Source organism: Histomonas meleagridis, assembly GCF_020186115.1.
Source record: "Histomonas meleagridis strain 2922-C6/04-10x chromosome Unknown contig_27, whole genome shotgun sequence".
Classification (NCBI taxonomy): Eukaryota; Parabasalia; order Tritrichomonadida; family Dientamoebidae; genus Histomonas; species Histomonas meleagridis.
Window position 1 is genome coordinate 722,783 of NW_027150844.1, and position 18,397 is coordinate 741,179.

The following is an 18,397-nucleotide window of genomic DNA, read 5'->3' on the forward strand; positions in this document are numbered from 1 at the left end:
GATTTAAAGTTTCGAAATAATTATTTTTATGTACCTCGGATATGCAATTGATTCAGTTTTATTAATAAATTTTCACTAACAAAAATTGTTATTAGAAAAATAATACAAGAAAAACAAAAAATGTTTTTAGGAACTAACTTCTATATAATGTGGAATTGCTTTCACAGTATCTCGAAATCGTCCAAATATTGAGTAGAAAACAATCGTTCGCTATTCAATTACCCTATCGCTTAGACACATTCTCATAACAGTCAATTACACAATGACACAATTTCGTGCGAAATCTCATTAATTTTGCACAGGTAATTTATTGAAAACGAAAACCATTTCATAATCTATATAAACATTTACATATAACAAGTCAATTATTTTTTGTTTTCTTCTATATCTTCTTCCTCTTCTTCTTCTTCATATTCCAACTTTTCCAACTCTATATTTACTTTATCGACTTCCTTTGCCTTATCGAACCATTTACATTTAATGATCTCTTCGAACGTCGGCCTTTTTTTCGGGTCTTTCTGTAAAATATGTTTTATTAACTCAATCAAATACGGCGAAAAGCCTTTGTCTTCGGGAACAACCAACTCTTCGCTATTAAGAAGTTGCGTAACAGTGAAAACAGTACTCGCAACTGTTTTCCCTTGTCCCATTTCGAGCTTAAATGGCAATGAATTAAACATACAGCTGTACAAAGTGACACCATATGCCCAAACGTCGGCAAGTTTTGGGTCAAATGCATCGCCGCCACATTCTTCAGGGGAAAGAAATGCAGGTGAGCCACGAGTGTCGAGAAGCTTTTGATCAGGAGTCTCTAGACGAGAGGAAACTGAAAAATCCGAGAGTTTAAACATGGTATCGGAAAATACTAATATGTTATCGGGCTTAATATCCCGGTGTACAATGTTTAACGAATGGATATAACGTAAGCTTTCGGCTATCTCAAAAAAGCATATGGATAAAATCTCTTCTGATGGCTTTTCGTTGTTGATATATGATTGTAATGTGCCTTTTTCGGCATATGGTAGTAATAAAATAAGAGAATTGGAACACTCATCTTCTATAACTTCTACAATTGGTAAGACATATCGATGAGAAATGGAAATCATGATATCTATTTCACGATCGACTGCTAGATATGGTGGTTCTTCTCCCCCAAGTGTTTGGCGATAAAGACGCCTTTTGTTGTATACTTTGGCTGCACATTTTTCTCCTGTTTCTGTATGTTGTGACATGAAAACTCGACTCATGGCACCTTTAGCGATTTCTTTTTGGAAACTCCATTCGAATATTGTGGGGTTTTCATTCTGTAGGACAAAAGAAGAAAATGAACAAAAAGTTCTAACAGAAGATTGAACACTTTCGTCAGCTGATCTTTGAGTATTGGGCTTTTCTATTGGTGGTACAGGCGTAGGACCAAACTCTACTGTCTTTGCTTTGATTTTGTTGATTGCTCCAGAATGGAAACAACCCATTTGATTTCCGTTTTTTTGCTTTGGAATTTTTTGTATTGTTTATCTTTTCAAAAGTGTTTCCCAATTCAAAAAACGTATTCATCTGGGATAAAATCTCATTTCTGAATTTTTCAAAGAAATTATTTGTAATTGAATTTTGACGTTCAAGTTGACATCACTAGATTCTGAAATTGTAATGCCCCAAATGTTTTAAAATTTGTACATTTATCAAATAAATTCGATCATGTAAATATTCTGTTGTTTCTTAAATATTTGATCCCTCTTATGGAATTCTATAAAAATTTATTGAAAAATTGGTTTTGTTCTTAAGGTTGCTCAAAAATCTCTAAAATATGGCACAATATGTATTTGTACATAAGTTTTGTTTGAGTTTGTGATCTAAAAATCTCAGAAACAAAGTAGAATCAATTTTTTGGAACTTAACATTATATGGCAATACATATGTATATAAGATAATCATCAAATTTATAATAAATTTAAATATATCAGTTATAAATAAATATTTTTATTTAATGAATATTTTGACAACATATTAGAACATTCTTATGAAGTTCAAAATCGTTCTTTGAAAGCTCTTCATGATTATTTAGAAAAAAATCGTCTATAATAAAAGTTTCACTAAATGTATCTTTAGAATCACTTTTCTTATTTTCCGTTTTTGTTACATAACGTGAGAAATCTTTTGATAGGATATTTATTATTATATTTACATTATTAAAGAATTTTCAATCATTTTTTCTCTCATATAATAATATGCTTCTTGTGAATTAAAATTTAATGAATATTTAAATAAAAATTTTTGAAATTTTGAGATTGTTTTGATTTCTTCTTCTTTTTTCATAATTGTAAACAAATAATTTAAATATACATCAATTGATTTAACTTGGTATGAAAATGCAATATTAACCAAAATGAATAAAACATGATTAAATGAATATGGAAAATTTTCATCATATATATTCATTGTTTGTGAAACTGATAAAACAAAATTTTTTTCAGTCAAATCGAATACAATTTGCTCAAGGGTTAGTAGTTTTTGCATACACATTGATTGACTCTTTGAAGCTTCGTTTTTCGCAAACATATTCGCTATCATTTATTAAAATAATGAATAAATAAAAATTGTTCTTAAAACATGTTTATTTATACCTGACTTATAAATTTTTCTTCTTTGAAATTATCTGCAAATGGATCTTCTTCTGTTTTTCCATTATTAATCCCAACTGAAAATTTATTAACTGTTTCATTTATATCATTATTATCATTACAAATACAATAATTATTACAATGATAATTAATGTATTATTATCATCAATGTTTATTATTACATCTTCTAAAAAGAACCAGAAAAGAAATCTGAATAATAAGTAAAATATTCTGGATAATATATAATTGTATAATTATAATATATAAAATCGACATAAATATTTAGTTTCAGATTCAATGAAAGTAACTGAATAAGATTTTAAGAAAGTATAATAATAAGTTGATAAAGTTTTTATTAACAATAAAGAATAAGTTAAAGTATAAGCATTAATGAAGGAAAATGTTTTAACTTAATATTATTATAAATCAAATAACTTTTATAAAAATATTTAATAAATAGAAAAAGAATGCTAAATATAATTAAAATTGAAATAACATACAAATTGTTATTTGTTGATTTAAATATGTAACAAAAGAAATTCCTCAATAAAAAGTAAAAAATTTTTACTTTATTCATTATATAAATATCAAACTAAAATGAATTTTTTTTATAGAATAAATAAAGTAATTTTTAGAAGAAGAAGTTAGTACGAAACATTTTATAAATATATCAAATCGTTTCATATAAAAAGGACTCTGTTAACAGACGATAATATTTTATGAAATCTTTATGAATCTTTTCATCTTAGAAGAAGAAATCAAAGAATAAATTGTGTAAACTTGTTTTAATATTAGAATAACAGTGGAATCTAATGTTCATATAAGAACACATTTCTTTAATTGCTTTTAAAAGGCCATCCATTACATCTTTTTGGCATTATAAAAATGATAAACGATTAAGTGAACGGATCACAATTGTATAAAAAATCCATGCCTTTCTTTTTTGTTTGGGTTCACTTTGATCTATAAATCACTTCTTATTATATTTTCTAAAAAGAATTTAATATAAAAATGAATTTTCTGTCACTTTTTTAAATGAAGAAAGAAAAAGACCCGAACCCTTATGTATCTTATATTCCTTTTATCTACGATACCATGAAAAACAGAATCAAGACCATGAATACTTTGATTGAGTTATTTAGTAATTTTACTGCAGAAATATCAAAAATAATACAATCACTATCAGATAAAAAGAACAACCTTTTAATTGGGAAAGGTGATGACCAAGCATCTCTCCAAGCCTCACTTTTTAAAAATTTATTTTCCATGGCAACATTTCAAAATTTATCTTCATTAAATCAATTTGCACATTTTATTGAAAACAACATAACCATTCCTCTAAAGTTAAACAGGTCTCGTATTCAAGATCAAATCACTCAGATTCAAAGTAATTTTAATGCATCTCTCAAAATCCTCAAAGAAAAGCAAAACCATTACAATGAACTTCTTACACTTTACAGACAGCGATGCCAACATTTAGAAGAAGCACCACCAGATAACTTAGATCTTGTCAATAATATATCGTCATCAATAAAAGAAGTTGAACAACAAATTATACAACAAAAAGAAGAGCTTGAAAAGGAAGAAAGATTGTTTGCACTTACACAAGAGAGTTCTATGCGCGAATTTGAAGATTCTGAACAAAAATTTTATGAACTTTTTGACACATGCATAAATTTTTATAATAACACAATCGAAATATTTACAAATTCTTGTTCAAAGAATGTCGAACTTGTAACAATAGAAGCAGTAGAATTAGCATTGAACAATGCTCCGCAAATGAACATTAATACAAATGTCGATTTGATCCAAAGTGAAATAGAAAATGAATTTCCAATGCCAGAGCTGACGTTTGACATTCATGAATTTGTAGATCCAAAAGAAGTGCATACATAGGAAATATTTGAATTTTTGATTTGTAAAAATTTATTCGTAAAATTATTACACATATTTAAATTTCCTTATGCATGTTTGATTTGTGTTAAATGGAAGATTTCTTGTGGGCTTGGAGTCAAGAAATGCAAAAATAGGCACTGACCAAATAACATATCAAAAAAAATTGTGAATCCGTTTTTTACATCACAATTCGTGGAATACGTTTATATTCGATATTGATTTTATAATAAAATAAAATAATTTGTGTATATTTTTTATTATAATCTATTTGTTTTGTTTGTATTATTCCTAAGTATTTCTACTATTTCTTTTTGGCCATTTTTTGATGCTTTCATAAGTGCTGTTTCAAACATTTTATATAATTTCCAAATATTATTTTAAAATAAAAAATTATTAAAATAAACATTAAAGAAAGCAAATAAATATCTTTAGCATTAATATCAATTCCTTCTTTTTCAAGAAGTATTTCTACTATCTCAGCATAATCATTTTCAGATGCAGTCATTAGTGCTGTTTCGAAGATTTTTCATAAATTTCAAATATTATTTTGAAATATTAAGTTATACAAATAAAATTTAAACAAAATAAAACAACATTTTTAGCATTAACATCAATTCCTTCTTTTTCAAGAAGTAATTTAACTATATCTTTTTCACCATAAAAAGATGCTTTTATAAGAGCCGTTTCAAATAATTTAAATAAATTCCAAATATTATTTTGATATATCAAATATTGAAAACAAATTTTAAATAAAATATACGAATATTTTTTGCATTAACATCAATTCCATCTTGATTAAGAAGTAATTTAACTATTTCTTTTTGATTATTATTCGATGCATAAATGAGTGCTGTTTCAAAGATTTCGAATAGTTCCCAAATATTATTTTAAAATTGTATATTTTTAAAATTAATATAGAAAAAAATAATTAAATATCTTTCATATTAACATCAATTCCTTCTTGTTGAAGAAGCATTTCAGTTATTTCTATATGTCCAAATCTAGATGCATTAATAAGTGATGTCCTAAATGTATGAAATAATTTTCATATGTTAATATGAAATTTCGAATAAATAAAATAAATATCAACTAAAACATAATAACATCTTTAGCATTAACATCAATTTCTTTGTGATTAAGTAGTAATTTAACTATATCTTTTTTATTATTTTCTGTTGCTATAATAAGTGCTGTTTTAAACAATTTAAATAATTTTTAAATATTATAATGTAACATGATATGATTTATATCAATATAAAATAAATTAAATAAATATCTATTGAATTAATATTAATTTTATCTTGTTTAAGAAGTAAATTTACTATATCTGTTTTGCCTTTATCAGATGCAACAAGAAGTGATGTACAAAACAATTTATATAAATTCCAAATAAATTTTTAAAATATTAAATTATTAAAATTAAAATAAAACGAAGGAAGTAAAAATTTTTAGCATTAATATCAATTTCATTTTTCTTAAGAAGCAAATTTATTATTTCTATATTACCTTTTTCGGTTGCATATAAAAAAGCTGTTGTAAATATTTTAGGTAATTTCCAAATGTTATTTTGAGATAATAAACAATAAAATAAAATTTCATAAAAAACAATTAAACGTTTTTAGCATTAACTTCGACACCTTTTTGTTCAAGAATATATTCAATGAGTTCAATATTTTCAGATTTTATTGATTCAAACAAAATTCCTGGAGGTGTGTAACAATAGTTATTGAGAAAATATTGAACCAAATATAAATTACCGATTTTTGCTGATACATTAATATTGCAATTATTAAGTATCATTCCTTTTTCTACCAAATATGTGATTATTTCATAATTTCCACTAATAATACAAAAGTAACACAAATAATTAAATTTTTTTTGCTGAAATATCTGCTCTTGAGTCAAATTTTGATCGAAAAATTGTTTTTCGAATATAAAAATTTGAAATTTATCAACAAAATTATTAAATTTTTCTAATTCATTTTCGTAAATATATTTGAATATATCATTTTGATGAAATTCTATTGCTGTTTCATATGCATTTTCAAATGTTGAATGATTTTGTTCACACAAATGAATAATCTCCAGATTTCCTCCTGCAACTGCATATTTACCTGCGTTATTGACATTCGCTCCATTTGATAATAAAAATTTAAAACATTTTACTGATCCAAAAAATGCTGAATAATCAATTAATGTAACATTTCCTTCATTAATCAATGAACATCTTTCATAAAGTGATGGTTTAATTGTTTGATTAAAGTTAAAATTTGTTTGTGCTGATATTTCTTGAAGTTTTTCTACTTCATCATTTCGAATTATTTTTGCTATTTCATATGGATTATGTCCTTCTTTAATGTAGTGCTTATGAAGCGCAAAATTATTCGATGAAAGTCTTTCATATTCATCCCAAAAATCTCTGAAAAAAGGATCATTGTAATTCTTAATTTGGTTTTCATTCTTTGTCTTGTAATGTGCGAAATATAAAGATCCAATATTTTCTGTTCTACTTTTATCAATTAAATTTAGTTCAATCATTTTTTCAATGATATAATATGCTTCTTGTGATTTTATTTGAGAGATATACATTGCAAAAATATCAATAATTGAATTATAATTCTTTTGGATTTGAATTAGATAGTTTAAGTATATATCAATTTCGTTATTTGGAGATAAAATGTGAAAGTAAATTAAATTACATAGAGCAGTATGAAAAGAAGTTGGATGACTTATATCCAAAAAACACATTGTCTGCTCAATTGATGATTCAATGTTTTTATTACTTAAATTTGATATGATATACTGAAGTCTTAACATTAATTCAAGTTCGGCAAACTGCGAGTTGTTCATTCTGCCATTTGTTCAAATTAACCGCATTCATGAACGATAGATTACATCACTTTATACGAGCATCCCCGAAGTACAACAGTACTTAGAGTTGTTTTTCAGAATTTAAAAATATACCAAAATGAAGATATTGATAATTCCCTCATTAAATTTCATATAAAAGATATTTTTATATTAATGAATTTGTATAATTTAATAATTATAATATTATAATATTTTTATATAACTTGTTATATTCAGTAATTATTAAAAATATAAAATATTATTCCAATTTAATACAAAAGTTTAGCCTTTGATTCATCAGGGAGCAAATGTACTCGATTCTTATACCGATCAAATTACATAAAAGTATATCGTTCGAGTAAAGCTCACAATAGAGCGAAAACTTAATATCATGTAGATACTTATGAGTATAGTAATTATATTAATTGTAATTATTGGCATTTTTATTTATACATACTCAAGCTATATTAAAAATCAATAATAAATAATCAATTATTGTTTATTTACTATTTGGATGATGTTCAGATTTTTCTTTAATGAAATGTACTGCTGAATTTGCAGTATCATCAATTGCATGGCATATTTTAGAGAATGCATCAGAAACTACATGAATCACATGTGATTTTGTATTTTGTCTACACACTTTGTAGTAATATCGTCTGCAAGTTCAAATGCTTTATCAAATCCTTTTTTAGGTGGATTTTTATTTGTTGTTTCATTTTCGTTTTGTGATAAATTTTCGTTTTCATTTGGAATTGGAATACTTGTTTCTTGTGTATGTATCGGATTCTCATTCAATAATATGTCATTTTGATGCTATGGTTCATCTATGTCATCAAACGAAATTAGATTTATGCCTTCAGTATTTTGAAATGGATTAATTTCTTCTGAAGTATTATTTTGTGTAATAGAATTTTCATTGTTTGAAATAAGAGGTGTTTCGAATGACATTATTTTAAAAAATGAAGAAATTACATCAAATCAATTTCTGATTCAATATTTTCACCGTGCTACCGTTAAATGAAAAAATACCTTGTGGGATATAAGAAAAAGTGGTACATGCCTTAGAATAAAATGTTTCTCCTTGAGCAAACCACATATTTCAATAATAAAATTATATCTCAAAAACTCATAGTAAAAAAACACTTACAATAAAATTTTGGTATATAAATAAAAATTTCAAATACTAAGTAATCAAACATTAATCTATAAATGTCATTGCAATATATTTAAGATTTGTTACGAAACAAGTAACATTCTAAGAAATGAATGAAACTAATGATTATAATTATTGTTATAAAATCACAGATATATATATATTATTAGTATCCAACAAAAAATATGGTCAAAATAATATTATAGAAAGTAAATAAATTAATGTGTTATGCTCAAATCACAAGAAATTGTTTTTCAGAGAAATATTTTTTCGTTCCATCGAAACTTGAAATTCAATACTTTATTCAATTTCAAAAACGATATAAAGTGAAGTGACATTAGGCCATTTGCTTTCATGGCTGGAAAACTCACTTACGAAATCCTCCAAAAACTTCCAAAAGCCGAACTTCATTGCCACCTCGATGGTTTCCTTCGTCCTCAGACTGTTCTTGACCTTGCCAAAGAACAAGGAATAGAACTTCCAGTTAAGACAATTGAAGAAGTAAAGAGCATCATGACCGCGCCTCTTGATTGCCCAGATCTTGTTACTTATCTTAAGTGCTTTGATCTTCCTGGAATGGTCATGCAATATCCATATGCAATCACTCGCATTTTCTATGAAGCTTGCGAAGATGCTGTTAAAGATGGAATTGCCTACATAGAAATCCGTTTTGCACCTGCTCTTCATACTAAGAATGGACATTCTTATTCTCAAATTCTTGAAGCAGCAATTCAAGGCTGTATGCTTGCTGAAGAAAAACTTCCCATCACAGCACGTATTATTTGCTGCGGTATGCGTCAAATGTCACCAGAGATCAATGCCGAGATCGCCGAAATCTGCTGGCGTTATCGTCATCGTTATGTTGTTGCCTTTGATCTTGCTGGACCAGAATTCAACTTCCCACCACACAAGCACGTTACAGCCTTCCATACAATTCGTGAGAAATCATTAGGTGTCACAATCCATGCAGGTGAAGCCTTTGGAGCACGATCTGTTGACCTTGCACTTGGTTGTGCAGCCCAACGTATTGGCCATGGTACCCGAGTTGTCGAAGATCAAAAAGTTCTTGATGAAGTCATTGATCGCCGCATTCCACTTGAGTGCTGTGTTTCATCCAATGTCCAAACCAAAGCAGTCCAAAAGCTCGAAGACCATCCAATTAAGAAATTATTTGATCTTGGTGTAATCACAGTTCCATGCACAGATAATCCAACAGTTTCAGGCGTTACACTTACACATGAATACTTATTACTTCATGAGAAGTTCAACTTTTCACTTGCCGAATTACTTAAATGTATGGACTATGGATTCCGCTCAGCCTTTGTTTCAGAAGCCATGAAGCGTCGCTTACGCATTGATGCATTTGTTAAATCCATCCAAATTCTCCAAGAGAATAACATTGACATTACTGAAGTCATTGCAAATTCAACATACTATGCTAATTTGGGACTTACAGTACCGCCATCATTCCAACCACCTGTTAAGAACCCACCATTAACATTAGCTTTATTACAACAATTACCAAAATGTGATTTAGATTGCCGACTTATTGGTAGTGTTCCATTCACAGTGTTATATGACTTCTATAAGAAGTTAAATGAAAATGAACGCAATGGATTACCCGACTTCAAATCGACTGAAGAATTAGCTAAATATTGCACAACGCATATCACTGATGGACATTATCGTAAAGGCCAAGCATTAGCAATTAAGTTATTACAAACGGAAGAGAACATTCGCTCAGGCATCTATGCAATTTTAGACGAAGCATATGTTGATAAAGTCATTTACATGGAATTAACAATTTGTCCATTATTACATAACTCCAAATTATCAAATGATGAATTCATTAACATTGTAATTGATGAAATCACCAAATTTACATCCGACAAAGAAATGAATGTTAAAGTTGTCATCAACGCAAATGTTAGAGCGTTATCACCATTACAAATCCAAGAGCTTGCAGAGTTAGCAGTCAAGTATCAAGACAAAGGCGTTGTAGGCTTCACAACAACAACTGAAGAAATTGGTAAAAATGACATCAAATATTACCAGCCAACATTTGATTACTTACGTCAAAACCATGTACCAGTTACAATATTTGCTGGTGAAACAGATCCAGAATCAGTACGTTGCGCATTAGTTAGAGGACACGCAAGAAGAATCTCCGGTGGATTCAAGATAGCACAATCCGAATCATTGTTAAATGACGTGACATCACATAACAATGCAGTGCTATTTAACTTGTCGCCACGAATGGAGAAACAAGTTAAGGGATGGCAAAACTCGCCAGTCCGATTCTTTTATGATTTCGGAGTGAAGCTTGCATTCTGTTCGATACATCATGCATACACTAACAAGACAAGGTCACAACAAATCTTCCAAATCGCTGAGCAATCACGCTTCGATATTTATAGCGTGTTAGATATCTTGAATAATTCATTCGCTTCAATTAATTTACATTATAAAGATGTAAATAAATATCAAAAAGTGTTCTGGGAACGATCAAAAGAACTGTTACAAAAACACGGTTATTCAAGTATGGGTAATTATTCTTACTTTTGAATAAACATCTGAATTCCTGAAAAAATTGTTCAAAAAGTTTTGACTTTCGGCCTGATTTTAAAAGGCCTTTCAAAAAAAGTGGCGAAACGTCAAATTGACACTGGAAAACATATCACATTTCGTAATGCCAAGCGAAAGCGAAAGAGAACAAGAGCTGAGCCAGGAAAAGGACAACGAACAACAAGAAGAGGGGACAGACAGACGACCTTTGCACCAGTTTTTTGAATCACAGGATTCTAATAAATCGTTTTTAATATGTATACAAAGAGGGATTGGTATTAATTTTGATGATGTGTTTTGGGCACCAAAAGACTCTGTGACACAAGTGCTTGATGCTTCTCAACCTTATGAAGAAAAATATATTGAATTTTAGTGGCCATTACCCTCTTGTTTTGGAGGCTGAGACTATGTTTTTAAAATAAAATAATAAAATATCTATGGAAATGATTTTCATGATCTTGAAGGAAAAAAAAAGTTAAACGTGCACCATTAAAATGGAAGCCCCAAAAAGTTTCGCATTAAAACAGCAAATTAAATCATTCCAATTTAAAATACAACAAGCAATAAATCTTCAAGATGATGAAATAGATCGATTAGTAAATCAAATTAATTATTTGAAAACAAAAATTTTGGAAAGCCAAGAACAAATTAAGAAATTAGATAGAACTATAGAAGAAACAAAAGAGCTTAATGTTGGGAAAGAAAGAAAAAGAGAGGCAATTTTTCATGCAAGAATTGCAGAAATTTCAACAGAAAATCGAAAAGAAATCCAAAAGTTACAAGCCGAACAATCATCTGAAATACTTGAATTACATAAATCATTTGAAATTGAAATGAATAATATTAATACACAATCAGAAGAAGATTTAACCAAAAAAGTCAAACAAATCAACGAAAAAATTCAAAAACTCCAATCAAGAACCTCCATTTATGAAGAAGAAATGACAAAAATCACAAATGAAACACAAAATCATGAACCTAATATCGGAAATAATCTTCAATCAAGTTATGAAACCATTAAACAATTGCAGCAAATTGTTCAGCAAAGGAATTCAGAACGTTTAGAAAACCTTCAGTCGTCAAAAGATAAACTTCGAAAATGCATTGAAACGATTGAAGAAATAACACAAAGTCATACAACTGAAATTGAAAAGCGGAAGAAGACATTAAACGATATCGAAGATACATATCAAAAAGAACTTAATGAACTTTCGGTAACACATAATGAAGAAATGAAAAAACTTCGAAAAGAACTTAATAAATCAGAAAAAAGAGCGCAAATGCTAACGAAAGCATCGAAACATCTAAAGAAAGCGAATCAAAAGCAAATCAATGAAATTGTGAATGACTTAGAATCACTTAAACAACAAACAAATAATAGTAATAACAAATATAAAGAAAAAGATAACAATTTAATAAACATTAAAAATGAAATTATTGAATTAAAAAATAAAAATAAAATTAAAGAAGAAAAATTGGCGCAATTAAGAGATCTTAATAATACATTACATAAAGAAATATGGAGAATAAAACATGAAATTAGATTTGCGAATGCGTATAGATAAAAAATCTTTTGTTAAATAAAATTTACATCTTTCGGAATTTGTTTTTTAAATATTTCATTTTATATATATATAAGAATTCATTAAATATTATTGTTTTGAGCATAAGCTGATATATAAATAATTTTTGTATAATACTGTTATTAGGTATGAATATCTTTAATTAAATCATATATTTCAGCCAAATAAATGAATTTTCTTTAAAGATCAAAGATATAAATTACATTTATTTTTTTCTCCATACCAATGAAATTTTCCATGGGTGTATTTGCAAATACAAGTGAACCATTGCAACATAATTAATACATATTATTTTCGATTGAAATATATTTATTATTAGATTTAATTTTTCTTATTGTGTAACTCTAATATCTATTACTCATATATATTGGATTCTATAATTAATCAATTAGTTATATTTATATGAATAAAGTGGTTACATTGAATTTAGTTTAACAAAATTGATTGATAAAAGCGAAAAATAATTGGCTTTCAATTCATTAAAACATTACATTCAGAAGAAACCAATTTTCTAGAAATAAATTCTTAAAAACATAATAAGTAAAAAATAAATATTATATATATATATATATATATTATTTGTTTGTTTTTCTGAACCCTTTTTTCTCTAAAAAATATAATTTTCATATTATTTTCATTGTTTCCGTTGTCGGAAACAATAGTTTTTCTGTATAAATGGAAATCATTATATCATATTGGAATTGACAATGACATTCGCGAAATCATTATGCATGATAAGCTCTAATAAGCCTTTTATGAACAGTTTTATGTAGAAAGAAATTAACATTTAATGTATAATAAAATGAAATTCATATTTATGTAATAATTATTACAAGTATGTAAAAAATAAAACCAAATTTACGTTAAAAATAATTTTTATTTATTGTTTCGGACATATGTAGTTAAGGTTTCATCCCTTTAGTACTAAAGGGAAAAATTTCGAATTGTTTAAATAATTCCCACATCCGCCATAGTTGAAGAACTAAAGAAAAGACGAATCACAAACAATCCAAACACAGAGAAAATAATCGAAATAACAGAATCTAACAAATCATTTTTCACATTTCTCATAAAAATATCTTCTGACTCAGATGATATAATAGCAAAATATGAACCTGTTTTTGTATCCGTTTCGAGGGATAAGTCAATTGGTCGACCAATGCTGATGAAACCGTACCTTGTCAAATGATATCGTATCAACATAAATGAATCAATCATCCAAAATATCAAAGCGCGGGTGGCTCTAGCAACAATGGTATCACTGCTATTGAATCTATTAGGATCTGATAGATAGAGACCGATCGTAAGAATTGGAAGAATTACATTTTCGATATGCAAAACCCAAAATGGAACGCGGAGTGAGTAGTAATGAAGGACATAGGTAAAGCAGAGAGTGAAAATGGCTTGCGCAATCGAAGCATATCCTGAAAAAATCATATGCATTGGAGATAAAAGAAGAATTGCGTAAAGAACGATCCTAGCAGCATAGTTAGTTTTATGACAGAGACTTATTCCATAAAGTATAGCCATGCAAAACATTGAATATGATGCATTGGGAAAATTATATTGAAAATATGAAATAGTTGTATTGACTCTTCTACAAGGTGAAACTTGGCCAACAAGGAAACCTAAAGGAATTATAATTAAATAAACATAACAAATTCTGTGAAATAATGTAAGGATAGAAAGCCGAGAAACATTATACAAACGAGTAATTTTTGGATAAGAAGTTCCATAATTTATGAGAAATATAAGAGGTAATAAAAATAAAAAAACTAAACAAGATGCAATAATTACATTAGGTTGTTGCATCCAAGAAAACAAGAAAGTAAGAAAAAAACCTATAGTTTTTTGGTACGTTGGTTTTATATAACAAGAATTTGCTATGCTATCACCAATAGAATTTTGTCTGTAATCATCCATTTCTCAGGGTTAACGGCTTCATGAGTTGAACGTTAAAGTCAAAAAAGAATTGAATAGGTGTGTTTGGCCTTGCCTTTCATCAAATGTCACACAGAACTGAGATTGATGGATTCTCCGGTCACCAATTCCACCCAGGACATGGTATAATCTACATCCGTGAGGATAAGCATATGATGTCTTTTGAATCCCGCAAGACTTTCCGCATGTGGCAACGTAAAAGAAACCCAAGAAAGATCAGCTGGACTGAACACTACCGTTTCGACCACAAGAAATCAAATACTGATCAAGTTGAAAAGAAGGGACGTGTTCAAAGATCCAAGAAGGTTACACGTGGATATGCTGGTGTATCTGTTGATGCAAACGCAAAGATTGCAACAACAGCCGTAAAGAGGCGTGTTCAACAAACCAAGAAGGGAGGAAAGAAGTAAACATATTCTTTTAATCATAATCCTAATTTTTTACAATTCAACAAACCAAGTGTAAGTTTCCAAAGAATAAAGACACTGAGTATATGACCTAAGAAAGTTATAAAAAAAATCTATTACTAATTGATTTGAAAATCTATATTTAATTTTTTAAAAAACAAAACATTTAATGCACAATAAATGATAGTAGAAGTCATGTTGTTTTTAAAATAGATTCCAGAAACATTAAAAATAAACTTCATGGAAAACTGATATCAATTTCTACAAGATATCTAATAATCCATAAAAAAAATTTGGTGCTTACTATGAAAAAAGTTTATGTTTGATTTCAGAGGATGGAAAATTATTGTTTGAAAGTAGCAATTTAATAAATTATAAAAATATTTTTCTACATAAAAATATTCCATAAGGAATGTATTATAAAGATCTATATTTTTATCTGATGAAAACATGTTTGTAAGACAATGTTATTTACATCCCATATAAACAATGCGGAATTTCTTCTTTTTTTAAACGTTACTTTATCGATTTGCATTCAATTTTCAATGAATTATGAAAAATCGTTTTTGTCACTTTTAAAATGCACAAACTTGCAACTCCGTGGACATTTTATTATTATCAAAAGCCATCATCTGAGGAAACCAACTATGAAGATAGCATTCATAAGATCAGTAAATTTAGTACCTGTGAAGAATTTTGGGCTATCTATTCCTATTTAATTCGTCCAAAAAAGCTTAATTCCTCACTTGCTTTGCACTTGTTTAGAAACGACTCTCGTGCAATGTGGGAAGATGAAGAAAACAGAAATGGCGGGTCATTCTTATTAAGATTTCCAAAAGGACAAGCAATTAATATTGTATGGGAAAAACTTGTTTTGAGTTTAATTGGCGAACAGTTTCCATCAGACGTTAATGGAATTGTTGTTTCAACAAGATCAAAATATGATCTAATCCACATTTGGCACAAAACGACATCAGATGAAGCGGTGAAAATGGAAATATGCAGTACAATATGGAGGGTCTTAGACCTTGCTACAAATGCACAAATCGACTATTCTCCGTTTCAGACAATTCTTAATAATCACAAAATCTGTCCGACAAAATATACATATGACAAACGAGAAAAGCGTTTTGTTGTTGTGCCTTTTAGTTCAAATCCATCGCCAACAAACGCCTCGTAAATTAATGGTGTATAAAAACTCTATTCATTTCATTCCAAAATTTTGTTTTATTCATTTTATATTTGAACTAGCGCCAAAGAAATTTTATCGTAACTATTTTGCTGCATTTCGTTGAGGTTTAAATTGGATATAAGATGAAAATATTTTTACCAAATGGTGATCCAATTTGATTATCATCACCTCTCTTGAAGCTAAATCATAAATATATGATATTGAATGATCATCAAGTTATTAATTATTTTTATTATATTTTTAATTTTATCTCCCATATTTTCTTATAGATAATAATAGATATCATTCCGAGGAAATCTTATTGCTGCTTCATATGCATCATCAAATGATGAATTGCTTTGTTTACATAAATGAATAATTTCAGTGTTTCCACCTTCAACTGAATATTTCCATGTATTTTTTATATTGGAAGCATGAAAAATTTGTTCCTCATTTATTTTTATTTCTTTTATAAATTTAAAATATACAGTATTTCTTTACATTGTGAATCAAAGTATAAATAAATGTTAGTAAAATGCTTTAAATTAATGAGAAATCATATTGAATCAGAGAAAATAAATACTTAATCTTCGAACTTTTGGTTGCTTTGGTTCAATGCTTTTCGATGTTAAAATCTTATACAAATAAAATTTATATCTTATTTTAATGAATTTTTTTTTACATTTTATTTTGGAACAACTTGAAAACAAAAATAATTTATATATATTAATTTTTATTTGATACTTTATATCTATGATTCATCCATAATATAGCCGAAAGTACCGAAATACTTCCAGAAGAGAATGCCATTCCCAAACAAATTATTCCAATCACAGCGGCATGATAGGTTTTCTCCATTATTCCGACTGATCTTTTTCCGAACAACATTTTCACGAACAAAACAATGAACACTGCGAACGCAGCGCCCAAAGAAGAGAAGCACGAAACAGAAGCCCAATCAGAGTTACCATTAATGATCAGACTTCCAATTCCGACACCAACCACAGCTATTATCCATAACGGAATGAACAATACCGTCAAAACATAATCGAAAGTATATAATCCGTATGGAATTTGTTGGCACAAATAACTTAAAATCGGATAAAATAAAATAAACAAAAGTATATTCGATAAAACTAAAAAAGTTCTTTTAGACATATTTACACAATGCATTGGAATTCGTTGCGCTCCCTCAAAAAACGACTTTTTACGCACAAAATAAATAGTTAAAACACCGGAAAGTAAATTAATCGGAAGTTTCACAAGTGTCACAACAAATGCAAAAAAGAAAATATTATTCATAGGAAAACGACTACATGAATCATACATAATCGAGATCCAATGGACAGAAAAAACAAATGCAATACAAATAGATGGAAATAATAACGGCGTGAAATATAATGCAGATGCAATGTCGGAAATTTTCAAGACAATGCACGTGATAGAAGTGGCAATTCCTGTAACAAAAGATGAAACAGATGAACAAATTAAAAAAATTACCCGAAATCGAATGGAATATGCTCGGGCAATTTTAAATAAACTTAAAACAAAGAAAAAAACAGGAATCCCAATGCCGGATCCAGATAAAATGGATATAAAAAAGCCATTCATAGGTGCTTGTGTTGCAATAGTAACGCGATTTTGTGATGAAGCTGCTCTGATAATAATAAAAACAAGTGAGACAATAACAAAAAACGAGGAAATAAGATGGTAAACAAGCTTTTGATTGTGCTTGATGGGAATTTTGTTGATGAGTTCAATTGGTAATTGTTTGATTTCATAAGAAAATGTGATGTTATAGTTTGAAAGTGGAACAGGTTCACTAACTTCAACATTAAATACGGATATATGATTTTTTGTAAAGCCAAATATAAAATTATAATGTGTATAAAGACTATAATTATTGGGTCCTAAAAACTGAAAACGACACTTGTCAAAAAAAGAAAAACATATAACATATTGCTTTGATAAGTAATTTGTGATTACATTAATATCATTTTGATTTAATACTGATGTGCACCATGTTGTATTGGGAACACTAGTTTCCCTATTTACTTCTAATAATGAAAATGCACATTTTTTTCTTGAAGGTAATTTAATTCCAGAGAATTGATTTGATATGCAAAGATTTAATTTGTCAATTGAATACGTTTCATAAACATTATTGTATGGTCTAATATAGTGAGCCTTTAATTTATATGTTAAAAAAG

General features: G+C 28.1%; 4 protein-coding genes across 4 annotated transcripts; 3 read left to right on the top strand and 1 right to left on the bottom strand.

The window, feature by feature from the left end:
• Positions 1–365: 365 nt before the first annotated feature.
• Positions 366–1,472, bottom strand: GO595_004690 (CAMK family protein kinase; the record flags this gene model as incomplete). The annotated part of the gene is made up of 1 exon (XM_067917849.1): positions 366–1,472. One exon carries the CDS (start codon positions 1,470–1,472, stop codon positions 366–368), a length of 1,107 nt encoding a protein of 368 aa, XP_067775272.1.
• A 7,402-nt stretch (positions 1,473–8,874) lies between these two features.
• On the top strand, positions 8,875–11,085 carry GO595_004691 (adenosine deaminase; the record flags this gene model as incomplete). Its single annotated transcript, XM_067917850.1, has 1 exon — positions 8,875–11,085. The coding sequence occupies one exon, from the start codon at positions 8,875–8,877 to the stop codon at positions 11,083–11,085; it is 2,211 nt and encodes a 736-aa protein (XP_067775273.1).
• A 3,589-nt stretch (positions 11,086–14,674) lies between these two features.
• Positions 14,675–15,019, top strand: GO595_004692 (60S ribosomal protein L24; the record flags this gene model as incomplete). The annotated part of the gene is made up of 1 exon (XM_067917851.1): positions 14,675–15,019. One exon carries the CDS (start codon positions 14,675–14,677, stop codon positions 15,017–15,019), a length of 345 nt encoding a protein of 114 aa, XP_067775274.1.
• Positions 15,020–15,596: 577 nt separating this feature from the next.
• GO595_004693 (Eukaryotic initiation factor 4E family protein) lies at positions 15,597–16,196 on the top strand (the record flags this gene model as incomplete). The annotated part of the gene is made up of 1 exon (XM_067917852.1): positions 15,597–16,196. One exon carries the CDS (start codon positions 15,597–15,599, stop codon positions 16,194–16,196), a length of 600 nt encoding a protein of 199 aa, XP_067775275.1.
• Between the last annotated feature and the right edge of the window lie 2,201 nt (positions 16,197–18,397).